Source organism: Megalobrama amblycephala, linkage group LG8 (assembly GCF_018812025.1).
Source record: "Megalobrama amblycephala isolate DHTTF-2021 linkage group LG8, ASM1881202v1, whole genome shotgun sequence".
NCBI lineage: Eukaryota > Metazoa > Chordata > Actinopteri > Cypriniformes > Xenocyprididae > Megalobrama > Megalobrama amblycephala.
In genome coordinates this window covers 2,464,329-2,482,500 of record NC_063051.1, presented here as the reverse complement: position 1 = coordinate 2,482,500, position 18,172 = coordinate 2,464,329, and the positions used below count along the sequence as shown (strand labels likewise).

General features: G+C 36.3%; 2 protein-coding genes across 6 annotated transcripts in view; both read right to left on the bottom strand.

Moving 5' to 3' along the window:
* Positions 1 to 204, bottom strand: part of fam210b (family with sequence similarity 210 member B) — a 7,228-nt gene extending 7,024 nt beyond the window's left edge. Inside the window, exon 1 of one of the 4 annotated variants that reach the window (XM_048198660.1) lies at positions 1 to 204. This exon is cut by the window's left edge and continues 762 nt beyond it. The gene's annotated coding sequence lies outside the window, so the exon portion shown is untranslated. The other 3 variants (XM_048198662.1, XM_048198661.1, XM_048198659.1) reach the window with 3 other exon arrangements.
* Positions 205 to 5,486: 5,282 nt separating this feature from the next.
* Positions 5,487 to 18,172, bottom strand: part of ppp1r16b (protein phosphatase 1, regulatory subunit 16B) — a 63,669-nt gene continuing 50,983 nt past the window's right edge. For both annotated transcript variants that reach the window (XM_048198656.1, XM_048198657.1), the window contains exons 4-11: positions 17,889 to 18,034; positions 16,830 to 16,933; positions 16,341 to 16,465; positions 11,153 to 11,278; positions 10,858 to 10,933; positions 8,401 to 8,530; positions 7,284 to 7,422; positions 5,487 to 7,213 (exon numbers count right to left, since the gene is read on the bottom strand). In XM_048198656.1, the coding sequence (XP_048054613.1) occupies positions 6,818 to 7,213; positions 7,284 to 7,422; positions 8,401 to 8,530; positions 10,858 to 10,933; positions 11,153 to 11,278; positions 16,341 to 16,465; positions 16,830 to 16,933; positions 17,889 to 18,034 (1,242 nt within the window). In that variant the 3' untranslated portion in view covers positions 5,487 to 6,817. The remainder of the gene's footprint in view (positions 7,214 to 7,283; positions 7,423 to 8,400; positions 8,531 to 10,857; positions 10,934 to 11,152; positions 11,279 to 16,340; positions 16,466 to 16,829; positions 16,934 to 17,888; positions 18,035 to 18,172) is intronic.

The window sequence follows — 18,172 nt, the reverse complement described above, 5'->3', positions numbered from 1 at the left end:
TCATTTAAATAAGACAGATCAGTGAAGGTGACTGCAGGGATTATTATCAGTATACGTAGACTGCTTAAAGCTGGAAAAGTGCCATGAAAAACAAGCTCTGAGTTCAGTTTACATTACAAACACTAACAAGTCAATTCATGCATCCTGCATATGAGAGTCATTCCAAAATTTGAGTCCCTCTGAACTTTTTTTCAGTGTATTTTATCTGTTGGGTCACCAAAATATATATTTTTAAAAGCTTTTTGTATTCATTGAAATGTCTCCTTTAATAATGTTTAAAAACATGACATACATTTGATCTTCATATTAGAAATTATTTAGTTTTTTTTCAGTTGACACCACCTGTTTTGTCACGAAAGTGTTCTTGGGATATGAATAATAAAATGAGAATTTCATTTTGTCATTCCCATAAATATCCATCTGTGTCTTTGGTTTTTTCTAAGTAAATTCATGATTATTCATTAAAATCACATTATTTAGTGTTGTACCTCAGTAACCCCTCAACCCCGTTACACAAACCATAATGAACTGAGACTTATGTGACATCATTAATAGGAAGTGACATCATAGAAGTCTTCTGAACAACATTGTGAGCAAGTTAGCTTCTTCTTTAATAATTATAACTAAATGATGTTGTGAAATTGTGTTTGTCGAGCTTAACGAGTCAACCCATTAATTAAAGATAGAAAACTATTACTTGTGAAAATTATCTTTGTTATTTCAACATTATTCATGATTTCTTAATATCATGCATGTCATGTGATCTCCATTTATTCACTAGATTTAGAGCAGTGGCCAAAAAATCATGATCCCGTCACACCTACATTTTTATTATTATTATTATTATTATTGTGAAAAAGTCATTTAAAGTTTGTTTGTCTGAAATGTTCACTGATTTTAGTTCAAATTCTGAAGCCTTTGATCAGAAATGATGAGGTTTCTGTCACAAAAAGTGTCCATTTCAGGCTTTAGATGCAAAAGTGTGAGATTTTATGCAACTTTTATACTTGCAATGACTGAATTAGTGTGAGGGACGTCTGATTAATAGGAAAATGTTGATTTTATCACAAAAACATTTTATAATAATTTTCAGAGAGCTCCCATAGTGTTCATAAGTTAAAATAATGACCAATAATAATAGTGATTTGATGCTTGAGATGAGAAAATATGTTTTTCTGGAAGATAAATATGTCATTAATGTTGTGGGGTGTTCAGAAAAGTAATACATTTTGGTAAAAAATCTAAAAATGTGTAAGTCAAACTGGTTTCGTGGAATGACTCAAATGCATCTTAAAGTAGCTACTTAAAAGATTTAAATTAGACATGTTCTTTTTCTGTAACTTCATGTGAGTTATGACCAATCTTGGAAAAAAACTTATCCGTATGTTTGCATGAGTAATTGACGTGTCATCATAGCGGCTCAGAGCCGAAACTAACGCGCCTGAATCAGCGTTTTGTGTGCCATTTATGCACAGGAAACTTTTTTGAAATTTTGAAATGCTTTGACGTTTATTCCCAACGAGGAAATGACTAAAGATTCACAAGATGTTTTAAATGAGCATCATCATTATTTCTAATTGCTCATCTTGCTTCAAAAGTTCAAAATGTTCTTAAATGATTAAATAAAGGTAAAATAATAACATTTTTTAAAATATTATTATTCCAAACTTCATCATTGTCTGTCAGAATGGGATTAGTAAGATGTTTTAATGTTTCAGAAAGAGTCTCTTCTGCTCACAAAGGCTGCATTTATTTAATCAAAAATACAGTAAAAATTGTGAAATATTTTTACAATGTAAATCAGCTGTTTTCTATGTGAATATATAGTAAAGTGTAATTTATTCCTGTGATCAAAGCTGAATTTTCAGCATCATTACTCCAGTCTTCAGTGTCACATGATCCTTCAGACTCTATTATCAATGTTGAAAAAAGTTTCATATTTTTGTGATACATTTTATTTTTCAGGATTCTAAAGTTCAAAAGAACAGCATTATTTGAAATAGAATCTTTTGTAGCATATTTTTGATTATTATTTTTTTATTCAGCTTTGTGAATGACTAAATGCGATGAGGAAATACAGTCATTTCCGTAATCAGTCATAAGTCATTTATAACAAGTCATTTCCGTATTGTTATAAATGTCTTGCACAAACTTGTTGAGCAATAAAACAATCTTGATTAATAAAAGATAAGAACATTAGGTAGACGTAAATATTCATGTATTAATATCTGAACTAATACTTCAACATGAACTAATCTGCTTGATTCATAAGTGTAAAACACAGTTGATGTAGAAGCATTAGTTGAGATGTTAGTATTACGTTCACATCGATGCTTTACTAAAGGAGAGCTGAAGCTCGCTGGATAAATGTCAAGTCATGCTGGAGAGTTGTAGGCGTTTCTCTACATTACGAGGGACTCGTCTGCTCGGGTGGAGTTCAGAAGATTGTTTCGCCATCAGGAATCAATGGAAACGGACTGATGGAGTCACACCCTCGTCTCACTCCTGCTTTATGAGATAGAGGGTGTTTTATAAAGACCGGTCCGTCAGAGAAAACACAGAAACACAAAGTGTTCATCCCCTACTGAGAGTCATTCTCTGCTGTTCCATCTGACCTTCTGACCCTGTGTGACCTGTGATTGACCTGTAGTCACCAAGAATCACAGCCAGACCATAAGAGAGTAAACTGGAACATTATCAGATTCTAAAGAAAATAGGGCAGGAAATTTTGCACAACCTTTCAGGGACATTTCTGGCTCAGCATCTCAAAAGATATATGTGGGTCAAAGACACTGAGATGTCCGCATCAATAGAAATGTACAAAAGTGATTTTATACACACAGAAAGCACATTAAATGCAAGTAAACATCTACTTTCAAAGGGTTAGTTCACCCAAAACTGAAAATAATGTCATTAATTACTCACCCTCATGCCGTTCCACACCCGTAAGGACCTTCGTTCATCTTCAGAACACAAATTAAGATATTTTTGATGAAATCTGATGGCTCAGTGAGGCCGTTCAAACTCTCAAGATCCATTAATGTACTAAAAACATATTTAAATCAGTTCATGTGAGTACAGTGGTTCAATATTAATATTATAAAGCCACGAGAATATTTTTGTGCACCAAAATAACAACTTTTTAACAATATCTCATAATGGCTGATTTCAAAACACTGAGCTTTACGAATCTTTTGTGTCGAATCAGTGATTCAGATCTCCTATCAAACGGCTAAACTGCTGAAATCACGTGACTTTGGCGCTCTGATTCATTGATTCGATTGGTAAAGCTCTGAAGCAGTGTTTTGAAATCGGCCCATATAGATATTGTTGAAAAGTCTTTGTTTTTTTAGCGTACAAAAAGTATTCTTATCGCTTTATAATATTAAGCACTGAACTCACATGAACTGTTTCAAATATGTTTTTAGTACCTTTATGGACCTTGAGAGTTTCAATGGCCACATCGGATTTCATCAAAAATATCTTAATTTGTGTTCTGAAGATGAGCGAAGGTCTTATGGGTGTGGAACGACATGAGGGTGAGTAATAAATGACATAATTTTCATTTTTGGGTGAAAAATTATTATTTTTTCATTACATGGTGCTCCAAGAACACATTAATATGCAAATTAGATACAGTGTATAGATACATTGTATTGAATGGGAAAATCCATGTATGACTATTTTACCCACATAAGTAAAATGGTATATCAATTCATTCCATTATATCTTTCATAACATAGTTGAGAATCATATTTATACAAAGTTTGGTTAAAAACAATCCTGAAGCCTAAAAATTTATTTTTTTATTGTTTTTGCCTATACATGTCATTTCATGCCATGTTATTTTTTAAACAACTTTAGTCCTGGGGCCGGTTGCATAAACCACTTAAGAGTTAAGACACTAATATTTTTCTTGAAGTGTGGTCCTCATTTTTTAAAGTCTGTTACATAAAAAGGTAGATTGGTGTAACTTGAATTTGAAAAATATCATTGATTACCCTGCAAGTTGGTCAAACTAGTTCTTAATAAGTTTATGCAACTGGCCCCTGGAGTCCACTACAGAGGACATATCATGACATATGAATAAAATATAATATTTCAAAAATTTTATTTTTTAAATAGTTTCTTATGCTCTAAACAATATAATGGCGTGAAAAAATACTAAATTCAAAAAACTTTTTTTTTTCTGGGTCTCAGGAGGATATTGCTGAGAAAATGAAAAGGCTTGTTCTATGAGATTGTTGATGTTTTACAGGGATTAAATAAGGAGTGGTGGATTTTTATCATCATAGAGTGGTTGTGTACACACCCTACCAACACATATTTATGTGCAAACACCATGTTAAAGCATGACAGGTCTCTTTTAATGTGCATTTGAACAGGTTTACCTAATCAAACTATTTAATAATAAAATATTTATATACACTACCATTCAAAAGTTTGGAAACATTACTATTTTTAATGTTTTCAAAAGAAGTCTCTTATGTTCATCAAGCATGCATTTATTTGATCAAAAATACAGAAAAAACTGAAATATTATTACAATTTAAAATAATGGTTTTCTATTTTAATATACTTTAAAATATAATTTATTCCTGTGATCAAAGCTGAATTTTCAGCATCGTTACTCCAGTCTTCAGTGTCACATGATCCTTCAGAAATCATTCTGATATGATGATTTGATACAAATGTTGTGCTATTTGATGAATATTGAAATTAAATCTTTTGTAACAATATACACTACTGTTCAAAAGTTTGGGGTCAGTATTTCCTTTTTTCTTTCTTTCTTTTTGGAAGAAATTAATACTTTTTATTCAGCACGGATTTATTAAATTGATATAAAGTGATTTATATTGTTAGAAAATATTTCTATTTTGAATAAATGCTGTTCTTTTTTTACTGTTTATTCATCAATGAATCCTGAAAAAATATCTGTTTCCAACATTGATAATAACTGAGCATCAAATCATCATATCAGAATGATTTCTGAAGGATCATGTGACACTGAAGACTGGAGTAATGATGCTGAAAATTCAAAAAAATTATATTTTAAAGTATATTAATATAGAAAACCATTATTTTAAATTGTAATAATATTTTTTTCTGTATTTTTGATCAAATAAATGGATGCTTAATGAGCATAACAAACTAATTTAAAAAGCATTAAAAATATTAATGTTTCCAAACTTTTGAATGGTAGTGTATATTTTTTAATATTTTAAGCCTATTTCATAACTTCATGTTTTTGTACGTTTCAGATGCGTTCAGGATCACACAGGAGGAATGATGGAAACAACAGACCGCATCATTATTTACAGTAAGCACGTGTTTCGCTCTTCCTCATTGGCTGTTTACTGCTGACTCATTGTGGTTGGTAGTCTGCCAGTGGATTATTCAAACAGCTGATGACTCAATAATCACTTCCCTAAACGCCAGTTCATAAACACTGACGACAGAAGAACAGGAGGAAAGAAATCAGACCGTTTTAGAAACTGAACAAAATATACAATTTATTGCAAATATGTTAATACAGTGATCAGTGTATTCCAGTAATTATAAAATCAGTAGTTGTGATGCTCTTTTCCCTTTATCGTGACGTGGAAGCAGAACACAATACTTTTGTGGCCCTTTATAATCCGTCAGTGATTTTGGCCCCCGAACATCATTTCCATCGTCTGAAGGAAACGCATTCCAGGGATTATTTACATTCTTGCCCTCCTCTGACGCACGAATGGGGCGAGTGTTGAGGAGCGGGAGGGGCTACAAGAGTGGCGCTGGAACCTCATTGGTCCATCTTTCCGGAAGACTTTGGCACCCAACATACGAAATAAATAATAACCCTCCCATCGCTCCGGACCCTTCATAGTGAGCATCATGTGCAGGATACGAAGGGCACTTTTCTTCATCGAACGCTCAAACTCGTCTGTGTCATATTTCACTTCAAAAGAAAGACAATTTGTTGCATCATTTTGAGCACAAATTTGATACATTATTTGAATTGGAATTGCATTTGGGGTTAAAATGCATTCAAATAATCAACAAAATAGGCCGTTCCTTTGATTTTATAGTGTGAAATGTGAGTTAGACGTTCAAATACTTCATCTGGTCATACAAAAATACTAAATACAGGCCGCGTCTCGACTCATCTGTGCTCCGTAAGTCACTTCATCTCTCTGCAATACAATAAATAATCTTATAGAACTGTGGCTCTATGCACATATACAAATAAATACTGTACAGGAGAGCGGTGGGCCGCTGCCGCTCACAGGGACACTGGGAAGGTTTATTCGTCTGTACAACAGCATGAATGTGAAAGCAGGTGGAATAAACGCTCCGATCGGAGGCTGGAAGTGAAAAAGAGAAGCAAAATCCACACATCTAACCTGGGAAGCCTGAATGAGATCATTTCCTTCCTCGTTTCAGAGGTTCCCATTCCTGCGCAGGGTTCAGAGAGGGTTCATCGGAAACTCCGCGTCTTCACGAAATCGGAGCGAAAGTCTGGGGATGAATTGCACGGCTGCTACTGCTTTGATTTGACCTCCATCGGCCAATCAGACGCACTCTGAATGGAGTGGGAGGGGCTACGGGAGTGCCGGAAGACTTTGGCACCCATAATCGAGCTGGACAGACACCGAATGAAGTGAATACGGAATAAATAACGACCCATAAATCCTCATAGGGAGCATCAGGATCACGTTCACCTCTTCCTGAATGGGAACGAAATCGGAAAACCTGCAGAGCAACAAGTCTGGGGATGAACTGCACTGCTACCGCTTAAATCAGCCCTCCATCGGACGCTTGGGATCGGACGGATCTACGAGACGCAGCAGCAGCCGTGACTCTTAGGATCCTCGTCTTCGATTGGCTGCTTGAATCTCAGGAGGGGCGGGTCTCCGCTGGCCGGCGTGAAGTAAACCGCGCTGCCGTTGGACGACACCAGCGGCATTCGAGGATCCTCGGGATTGGCTTTGGTGGAGCCGTTGCCCATGTGACCGTTGAGGACGGGATGAGGGAGGAGCTTGGCGGCGGCGCGCTGCTTTTTGAGTTCGGACAACGTCTTAGGCTTGGACTCCTCAGCGGAGGCCGCGGGCTCGTGAGGGTCAGGGGTCGCGGGGTCACCGTTAGAAGCGGGCGCCGCTGGAGCGGAGATGCAGCCGTTCTGTCGTCCGCCATCCTTCAGGATCCCCTGAGGGCCGTCATCAGGCTGCGTCTGCACAAACAGGAAGTCAAAACTTGTGTTCGTTTTTGTTAACGTACAACGAAGTTGACTCTGGACTCACCGACTGGCTGTTTTCCTGGTCCGACTCTCGCTCCCGCTCCTCTTCCTCTCTTCCTCCTCTCCAAACGATGGCTTCGGTTTGATACTCCTTCCTGCAGAGATTGTGTCTGTCGGACAGACTCGCCCTCCGCACCACTTTCCTACAAACACGAGAGAACATTTGAATATAATAATTGCTTAAAGGGTTAGTTCACCCAAAAATGAAAATTCAGTCATTTATTACTCACCCTCATGTCGTTCCACACCCGTAAGACCTTCATTCATCTTCAGAACACAAATTAAGATATTTTTGATGAAATCCGATGGCTCCGTGAGGCCTGAGCAATGACATTTCCTCTCTCAAGATCCATTAATGTACTAAAAACATAGTTTTTCATAGTTCATGTGAGTACAGTGGTTCAATATTAATATTATAAAGCCACGAGAATATTTTTGGTGCACCAAAAAAACAAAATAAGGACTTATATAGTGATGGCCGATTTCAAAACACTGCTTCAGGAAGCTTCGGAGCGTTATGAATCAGTGTGTCAAATCAGCGGTTCGGAGCGCCAAAGTCACATGATTTCAGCAGTTTGGCGGTTTGACACGCGATCCGAATCATGATTCGACACAAAAGATTCATAACGCTCCGAAACTTCCTGAAGCAGTGTTTTGAAATCGGCCATCACTAAATAAGTCCTTATTTTGTGTTTTTGATGCACCAAAAATATTCTCGTCACTTTATAATTTTAATATTGAACCACTGTACTCACATGAACTGATTTAAATATGTTTTTAGTACATTAATGGATCTTGAGAGAGGAAATGTCATTGCTGGCTATGAAGGATTTCATCAAAAATATCTTAATTTGTGTTCTGAAGATTAACGAAGGTGTGGAACGAGTAATTAATGACATTATTTTCATTTTTGGTTGAACTAACCCTTTAATAACTACAACAGCGTTCGTTATTCCCTTAAATCCCTTTTAATCTTCTGTAATTCGTCTCATATCTGATGAAGTTTGCATCACTGATTCTGTTTATTTCTGTGAAGCTGCTTTGAAACATTCTTAAAGCTGTAACAGTGAGTGTTGTCGGTGTGCAGTGCTGCTGAGTGTCCAGCAGGTGTCAGCATGTACCCGCGGCTGCCGGCGCTGCTGGTTCGGCGGCACAGTGACGTCTTGTGCTTCAGCTGTGACTTCATGATGATGTCATGCTTGTGCTTCAACTCCAGCAGATGATTCCTGAACTCCTCATCCTCACACAGATCTGAACACACACAAACACAACTGATTTATTCATGAATTTGTCCTGTTAGAAAAGAATCATGGGATTTCAGATCATTAATTCAATATGTTCTAAGAACGTTTTGCAAATGCTCTTCCCATTAAGTTATTTCTTTGAACGTTCAAAATGTCCAGTTTTTTAAACATTTTAAAGATTATGCGGAAGATTCCATTCTTCAGACATTATGAAAATGCTCTCTTAACGTTCTGAAACAACGTCCAACATTCCGAACTAAAGATTCTGGTAACACTTTCTATGAAGATCAAGCTTATAATGAATCATAGCTCCATTTATACTTATTTATAAGCAAGTATTACTATTTTATAGACATATTTATAAAGACTATATACCGCATTATAAGAAAAGTTATAGTTACATTTATATTATTTTTTATAATTACTTATAAGTCATGCATTTTCCTTTTCAATGCATGTTCATAATTCATTAAGTATTAATTAGCCTGTCGTATAGTTCCATGAATGTATTTATAAAGATGCAGCTTGCATTGCTATAATGTTATATTATAGTTAAAATGACTTTTAATTCAGATTTATTTGTCAAATTAGTGAATATATTGTTATTAATGCTGTGTTGTGTTCTTATAAATACTTACTGTGAGTAATAATAGTTACTAATCTCTATAAATGCATCATTGTTGGATTTAAGTAAAGTGAAAACACCTTAATTTTCCTAAATCAAATGTTAAGAAATCACAAATGTGCTCATTTTAAGCTTGTAAATGTAACTAATGAACAAAAAAACGGAAATCATTAATACAAACAGTTGAAAAAAGTATCTTTTTTTAATGTTACATACTAGCAAAACACTGCAACAATAATTTTAAAGTAATTCCAAACTGCACATTGCATGCATGAGGGGATTTTAATGAATGAAAATTACCATTCATGACCTCTAATGCAAACTTTAGCAATTAAAGACATATTAACTAGTTGATACAGCAAACAATTATAAATCAGTGTATAATGGATTATGAGCATGCACATTGAAAAAGCAAATGCATGGCTTATAAGTAATTATAAAAATAATATAAATGTATCTATAACTGTTCTTATAATGCAGTATAAAGTCTTTATAAATATATTTATAGAATAGTAATACTTACTTATAAATGAGTATAAATGTGGCTATAAATCATTATAAGCATGATCTTCATAGCAAGTGTTACCCAGTGTTTTTAAATCAGTGCACGTTCGATTAACTAATTGGTTATTTTATGCTAATTCTTCTTCTTTTGCTTCCCTGTTTCTGCCTCGGGATCCAAACAACTGTGAAGATTTCACAACCACATCGACATGCAAAACCTTCAAATCTTTTATTGTAATTATTACAAGCACACGTTATAGTCGCTGCTTAAAGAAACCAAAAATGAAAATTCTGTCATTAATTACCCTCATGTCCAAGTTCATCAATTCAATCTGTTCATCATATAAAGCGATCAAGTCTCTTCAGAAAATGTGGACTAAACCACTCGATTTTATGAACTTAAAATTTAAACAAGTTCATGCTTAACTGAATACATGACATTAACTAACCACATAACATGCTATATATAGTTGTAAATCACTGTCATATGGACGTTACTTTGACACACCCGCTATATAAATAAACCCGAGCTGAATTGAAATGGTCACTATGACTACTGACCGTAATAAAAATGGCCTTAGAGGACAATATTATTTTTATGGCGACATAAACCTTCATAGATGAGCAGACGCTCAGTAGTCTCCAGCTGGAGCCAGAAAACAAAAACATTCACTCACAACAATCAATCAGCAGATTAATAATCATAAAATAAAACTGATAAATGAATGTAATATTTGTCCAGTCTTCATCTCGTTTTCTACATTATAGTCGCATGAAATCAAAATGATTATGTTTTATGGAATATTGCAGTGTTTATTATAAATTATTTATCATTATTGTGTTAAATTCATGTTCCATTTTGAATCAGAATATCTTCCTCTTGCAGCATCTCTTCTCTGATGATGAGGGCGGGGCAACCTGTCACTCACATGAGATCCACCAATAGCAAACCACAACCATCCAATCAATTCCCCACAGACAAAATCAAACCCCGCCCTACATTTGTTCTTGTTTGAGAAGCGTTTCACTCGGATATACGTCACTATAGAGACTTATGTAGGCTAATCTACAATACTCAAATCAATATGAGTGTGTGTTTATTGATCTGGTGTAATAATGAGCAGGATCTTGTTCAGTTATCGTAATCTTCACATCCTGTCAGGCTGATTATTTAGTGATAATGAGCATCATCTCAGAGTTCGTACCTATGGGCGTCTCCTCCATGTACGTCTTGGCGTTTAGATTGGCACCGTGAGAAACCAGCAGCTCCGCCACATGGACCTGCGGGAGGAGATCGTCACTGTTTATTAATATTCATTAGAATTATTATTATTATTAGTGATAAATCATCACCATACGTGTCATACTGAGTGTGTTATTTGATATTTATTTGTGAATACCAGGGTTATTAACGTTAACTAAAAATATTGATATTAGTTAGTTTATTTTTTTTAGACAACATTATAGATTTATAATAATATTTATTAATTAAACTTGCACCTGTCCCCAGCATGCAGCGGCGTGTAACGGCGTCCAGCCGTCAGAATCCCTCATGTCAGTTCTGGCTCCGCCCTCTAACAGCATCTCTGCGGCCTGAGCGTAACCGTTCGCCGCGGCAACGTGCAGCTGAAAACACACACACACACCGATAAACATCATCAATGTAGAACTGCAAGAAGCCTGCAAGATCTTATTTACATAATAATAATAATAATAATCATAATTAGACATGCATGTGCAACTACTACAAATGAAACTTTATCATTCATCAGGACCGGCACTAAAATATAATAACGTTTGTATGTGCGGACACTAATAAATAAAATAACTAAACCAAACACAGGGTTTTTAAAATCAAATTTAAGGTTTTTTAAGACCTGCACAAATAAAATATATATATAATGGGCAATGTCTATAGTTACTGTACAAACATCGTATAAAATGACCATAAAAAACATTTTATTTAAAGTTTTTTAAAATGATAAACCTCACATTTCTGCCTTTAACCATTTTTTTAAGAAAAGGTCAAAATTATAAATGATTATATTCGTATTAATTAATAAAAAATAAATAAAAATAAAAATAAAAAAAATAAAAATAAATAAATAATATATATATATATATATATATATATATATATATATATATATATATATATATATATATATATATATATATATAGTAATAATAATAATAATTTTTATTTTTATAGTAGCTTCCAAAGCTCAAGGTCACTAATAATGACAAATATTATTAAAGATTTTGTAATAATCATCATTTTTGTCCAGGCTGTCATACAGAGAGATTATGAACATAAGAGAGAACCAGCCAAACATTAATAACTGATTATGTTGTAGTCAATGTTTGCTTTTTCCTGTCAACTTTTTATGTTTTTTTTTTTTTGCATAGTAAAATAAAACCTGTATCTGTAGTTTTGACTTTTTTTGCCAAATAATTTTATCAGATAAATACCTTAACCAAGTTTAGTGTATTGTTCTTCCTTCATATTTAAAATGTTTAAAAATATAAAATATTTTCCTTATATTTTGATGGTTTAATCAAACTAGTAGGGTCATTTAAAACAAATATCCCAACCAGATGTCACTTTTGACCAGTTTTATATATATATATATATATATATATATATATATATATATACAGGGAGTGCAGAATTATTAGGCAAGTTGATTTTCTGATCATATTTTTTTCCCAAGCACATTTTACCAATTCCAATCCACATCAATCTTAATAACTACTATTAATATTGTTTTTAATCATTTATAAGTGATATATAATTGTTCATGAAGGCTGGAAATGAAAAATGCCTTATATTCAGGTGTGCAGAATTATTAGGCAAGTTTTCTTTTACAGGCAAAATGAGCCAAAAAAAAATTTTAACTCAGACTGAAAAGTCAAAAATTATTAAATACTCATGAGAAGGACGCAATACTAATGCAATACTAGAAATTGCAAAGTTAAAGCATGACCAAAGGACAGCAAAATGCTCATTGGGTCAGCGGGGTCAGACAAAAACAGGTGGAAAAGAAAAGACACATGTTAACTGCAAAATAATTAAGAATTATGTGTGAAACCATCAGGAACCCTTTAGTCTCCAGCGTCACCATTTTCCAGAGCTGCAACCTACCTGGAGTCTCCAGAAGTGCAAGGTGTTAGGATCTCAGAGACTTAGGTTAGCTAAAGAATCCTAAAAAATGACCTGCACTTGATAAGAATCACAAGCTGAAGTGTTATAAAATACATGAAGACTGGGTTTTAATAGGGCTTATAGACAGACAGCTTGAGAATGACTCCTGATGGACCAGCACCACATCCTCTTGTACCACTGTTTGAAGAATTTATCTTCCAGAATCTGGCAGTAAGGTGTTTGAGTTCACTTTTAGTCCATCTCTTATCCTGAAATGTCTGTCTTGCAGAGATGGACTAAAAATGATCTTCCAAAACTTACTGCCAGATTCTGGAAGATAAATTCTTCAAACAGTGGTACAAGAGGATGTGGTGCTGGTCCTTCAGGAGTCACTCTCAAGCTGTCTGTTTATAAGGCCTATAAAAACCCAGTCTTCATGTATTTTATAACACTTCAGCTTGTGATTCTTATCAAGTGCGGGTCATTTTTTAGGATTCTTTAGCTAACCTAAGTCTCTGAGATCCTGAGACCTTGCACTTCTGGAGACTCCAGGTAGGTTGCAGTTCTGGAAAATGGTGGCGCTGGAGACTAAAGGGTTCCTGATGGTTTCACACATAATTCTTAATTATTTTGCAGTTAACATGTGTCTTTTCTTTTCCACCTGTTTTTGTCTGACCCCGCTGACCCAATGAGCATTTTGCTGTCCCTTGGTCATGCTTTAACTTTGCAATTTCTAGTATTGCATTAGTATTGCGTCCTTCTCATGAGTATTTAATAATTTTTGACTTTTCAGTCTGAGTTAAATCTCTTTTTTGGCTCATTTTGCCTGTAAAAGAAAACTTGCCTAATAATTCTGCACACCTGAATATAAGGCATTTTTCATTTCCAGCCTTCATGAACAATTATATATCACTTATAAATGATTAAAAACAATATTAATAGTAGTTATTAAGATTGATGTGGATTGGAATTGGTAAAATGTGCTTGGGAAAAAAATATGATCAGAAAATCAACTTGCCTAATAATTCTGCACTCCCTGTATATATATATTTATATATATATATTTTTTTTTTCTTTTTCTGTTGACTGGTTTATGTATGCACTGTAAAACTATGGGTTGATTAAAATAGAGAAGCAACACCATGAAATACACATTGTTAAAATTCAAATTCACATGCAGCGCTCACATTTATTTCATTAGGTCATCGCCTTTTGAAGTTAATCATCACATATCTAAAATTCTTAATAATTTCTCTCTCAAACCATTTAAGATTTTTAAGACTCTTTATGCCAACAGGAGCGGGATGATGTGCCTTCATCTCTGTCTCTACTGAAGTCTTCAGCTCAGCAGGTTTTGATGTTCATTCTAGTTTATCTCATTTGTTTTCTTCACATTCAGCATCATCACAAACACACGGACGCTCAGCCAGAGACACATGCCGCGCGTGAAAGGATGTTTTATGTGTTGCTGATTCAATGTTCCTGTAAAAGCGTCTGATATCTGTCATTATACTGCTGAATGATGAGCTGAGAGCAGAGCACTGAATCAGTGCATTAACCCTAAACACCTGAGAGCTGGAAGAGTGACGGGAGGAGGAGAAAAATATACACAGTGTGTGTGTGTGAGTGTGTGTGTGTGTGTGTGTTGAGAGTGCATGTGTGTGTGCGAGTGTGTGTGCATGTGCATGTTTGTGAATGAGTGTGTTTGCGATAGTGTGTGTGTGAGTGTGTGTGTGAGTGAGAGTGTGTGTGTGTGTGTGTGTGTGCGAGTGAGTGTGTGTGTGTGCGAAGTGCAAGAGCAAGTGAGTGCGAGTTAGAGTGTGCAAGTGAGTGTGTGAGTGTGTGTGAGTGAGATAGTGTGTGAGAGTACAAGTGTGTGTGTGTGCAAGTGAGTGCGTGTGTGAGTGAGCGTGTGTGAGTGAGATAGTGTGTGAGAGTACAAGTGTGTGTGTGTGCAAGTGAGTGCGTGTGTGAGTGAGCGTGTGTGAGTGAGATAGTGTGTGAGAGTACAAGTGTGTGTGTGTGCAAGTGAGTGCGTGTGTGAGTGAGTGTGTGTGAGTGAGATAGTGTGTGAGAGTACAAGTGTGTGTGTGTGCAAGTGAGTGCGTGTGTGAGTGAGCGTGTGTGTGTGTGCGAGTGAGTGTGTGTGCATGTTTGTGAATGAGAGTGTGTGCGATAGTGTGTGTGTGTGAGAGAGTGTGTTTGTATGTGTGTGAGAGAGTGCAAGTGCGTATGTGTGCATGTGTGTATGCGTGCGAGTGTGTGTGTGCGTGCGAGTGAGAGTGTGTGTGTGTGTTTGTGCTCGAGTGAGAGTGTGTGTGTGTGTGTGTGCATGTGCGCGAGTGTGTGTGCATGTGCATGTTTGTGAATGAGTGTGTTTGCGATAGTGTGTGTGTGAGTGTGTGTGTGAGTGAGAGTGTGTGTGTGTGTGTGCGAGTGAGTGTGTGTGTGTGCGAGTGCAAGAGCAAGTGAGTGCGAGTTAGAGTGTGAGTGTGTGTGAGTGAGTGTATGTGTGTGTGTGTGCGAGTGAGTGTGTGTGCATGTTTGTAAATGAGAGTGTGTGCGATAGTGTGTGTGTGTGAGAGAGTGTGTTTGTATGTGTGTGTGAGAGAGTGCAAGTGCGTATGTGTGCATGTGTGTATGCGTGCGAGTGTGTGTGTGCGTGCGAGTGAGAGTGTGTGTGTGTGTGTTTGTGCTCGAGTGAGAGTGTGTGTGTGTGTGTGTGCATGTGCGCGAGTGTGTGTGAGAGTGCAAGTGCGTGTGTGTGTGTGTGTGTGTGTTTGGTGCAAGTGTGTGAGTGCATGTGTGCACGTGTGTGTGTGTGTGTGTGTGTGTGTGTGTGCGAGTGAGTGAGTGTGTGTGTGTGTGCATGTGTGCGAGTGTGTGAGAGTGCAAGTGTGTGTGTGTGTGTGTGTGTGAGTGAGCGTGTGTGTGCGAGTGAGTGAGTGTGTGTGTGTGTGTGTGTGTGAGTGAGCGTGTGTGTGCGAGTGAGTGTGTGTGTGTGTGTGTGCATGTGTGCGAGTGTGTGAGAGTGCAAGTGTGTGTGTGTGTGAGTGAGCGTGTGTGTGCGAGTGAGTGTGTGTGTGTGTGTGTGTGTGTGCATGTGTGCGAGTGTGTGAGAGTGCAAGTGTGTGTGTGTGTGTGTGTGTGAGTGAGCGTGTATGTGTGTGTGCACAAGTGAGAGTGTGTCAGAGAGAGTGTGTGTGTGTGTGTGTGTGTGTGCACAAGTGAGAGTGTGTCAGAGTGAGTGTGTGTGTGTGTGTGTGTGTGAGTGAGCGTGTGTGTGCGAGTGAGTGTGTGTGTGTGTGTGTGCATGTGTGCGAGTGTGTGCGAGTGAGTGTGTGTGTGTGTGTGTGCATGTGTGCGAGTGTGTGAGAGTGCAAGTGTGTGTGTGTGTGTGTGTGTGTGAGTGAGCGTGTATGTGTGTGTGCACAAGTGAGAGTGTGTCAGAGAGAGTGTGTGTGTGTGTGTGTGTGTGTGCACAAGTGAGAGTGTGTGTCAGAGAAAGTGTGTGTGTGAGTGTGTGTGTGTGTGTGTGTGTACCAGCGTGGCTCCCTGGGAGTCGTGGTGGTTGACGTCGGCTCCATCCTGCAGGAGTTTCTGGATATCTCCCAGCATCCTCCTCTCCACCGCTGCTCTCGTCTCATTGATCATCTCCTGTGTGATGCCTGTCATGTACACAATGATTGGACAATACAGCTGTCAATCAAACAGCGAGTGGGAAGAGCTGATCTGAATAGACTCTGATTGGTGGAGGCTCACAAATCATCAAACACTGGAAAATAATTCACAACCTCAAAATGAATTAATCTAAATCTTTTCTGTAAATTACATTTGCTCAGTTCCTCATAACTCACTGTGAGATTTTAATGATGTTGTTTTGTTGTTCACGTCATAATCAGAATGGAAAAATCCAATCTATCCAAATCTCATCTTGTCGTTTAATGAGATCTGAACTATAAACACACGGATCTCATCCTGGATTCTGATCCTCAATCCTCTAAATAAAGGTCTGATGACATCACGCCTCACCTCGGTTGGCCATGGCGGTCTCGATGATGTCGAGCGTGGGGTCGTCCTCACAGAGGTCATAGGGCATGTTACCGTCGGAGTTCACTGCTAAGAGGTCAGCGCCGCTGCGGAGAGAAAGACTAACTGTGTGACACAAACCCTGAGAGAAAACATATACACTATACACAAAATTAATACTTTTATTCAGAAAGAATCCTGAAAAATAAAATGTATGACGGTTTCCACAAAAATCTGAAACTGTTTTCAACATTGATAATAATCATAAATTTTTCTTGAGCAGCAAATCATCATATTAGAATGATTTCTGAAGGATCATGTGACACTGAAGACTGGAGTAATGATGCTGAAAATTCAGCTTTGATCACAGGAATAAATTACACTTAACTATATATTCACATAGAAAACAGCTGTTTTAAATTGTAATAATATTTTGTGATTTTTACTGTATTTTTAATCAAATAAATTCAGCTTTATCAAAGGAATAAATTATATTTTACTATATATTCACATAGAAAACAGCTGTTTTAAATTGTAATAATATTTCAAAATTTTTACTGTATTTTTAATCAAATAAATTCAGCTTTATCAAAGGAATAAATTATATTTTACTATATATTCACATAGAAAACAGCTGTTTTAAATTGTAATAATATTTTGTGATTTTTACTGTATTTTTAATCAAATAAATTAAGCTTTATCACAAAATAAATTATATTTGACTATATATTCACATAGAAAACAGCTGTTTTAAATTGTAATAATATTTTGTGATTTTTGCTGTATTTTTAATCAAATAAATTAAGCTTTATCACAAAAATAAATTATATTTGACTATATATTCACATAGAAAACAGCTGTTTTACATTGTAAAAATATTTCACAATTTTACTGTTTTTACTGCATTTTTATGTATGTTTGTGAAGGACATAAATATATATATATATATATATATATATATATATATATATATATATATATATATATATATATATTAACTCACTTCTGGGGTTTAATTAGTTCCTAAACTACAGCTCAACACACACACACACACACACTCACTGCTGGATGAGGATCTTGACGAGGCCCGTGTGTCCGCAGGTCGCTGCAGCATGAAGCGGCGTCCAGAGCTCATTGTCCTGAGCGTTGACCGTCGCTCCGTGAGCCAACAGGATCCGCACCATATCCTCATAGTTATCAATGCAACACTGAGACAGACGAGAGAAGAGAACTTGATCAAACACACCTAGAAATAACATTCATCGACCGTCACGAGGTGCATCATGGAATGTTTGTTGAAGCAGGAACATGTGATGAGAAGGTCATGATGCTACAATACAGTGAAA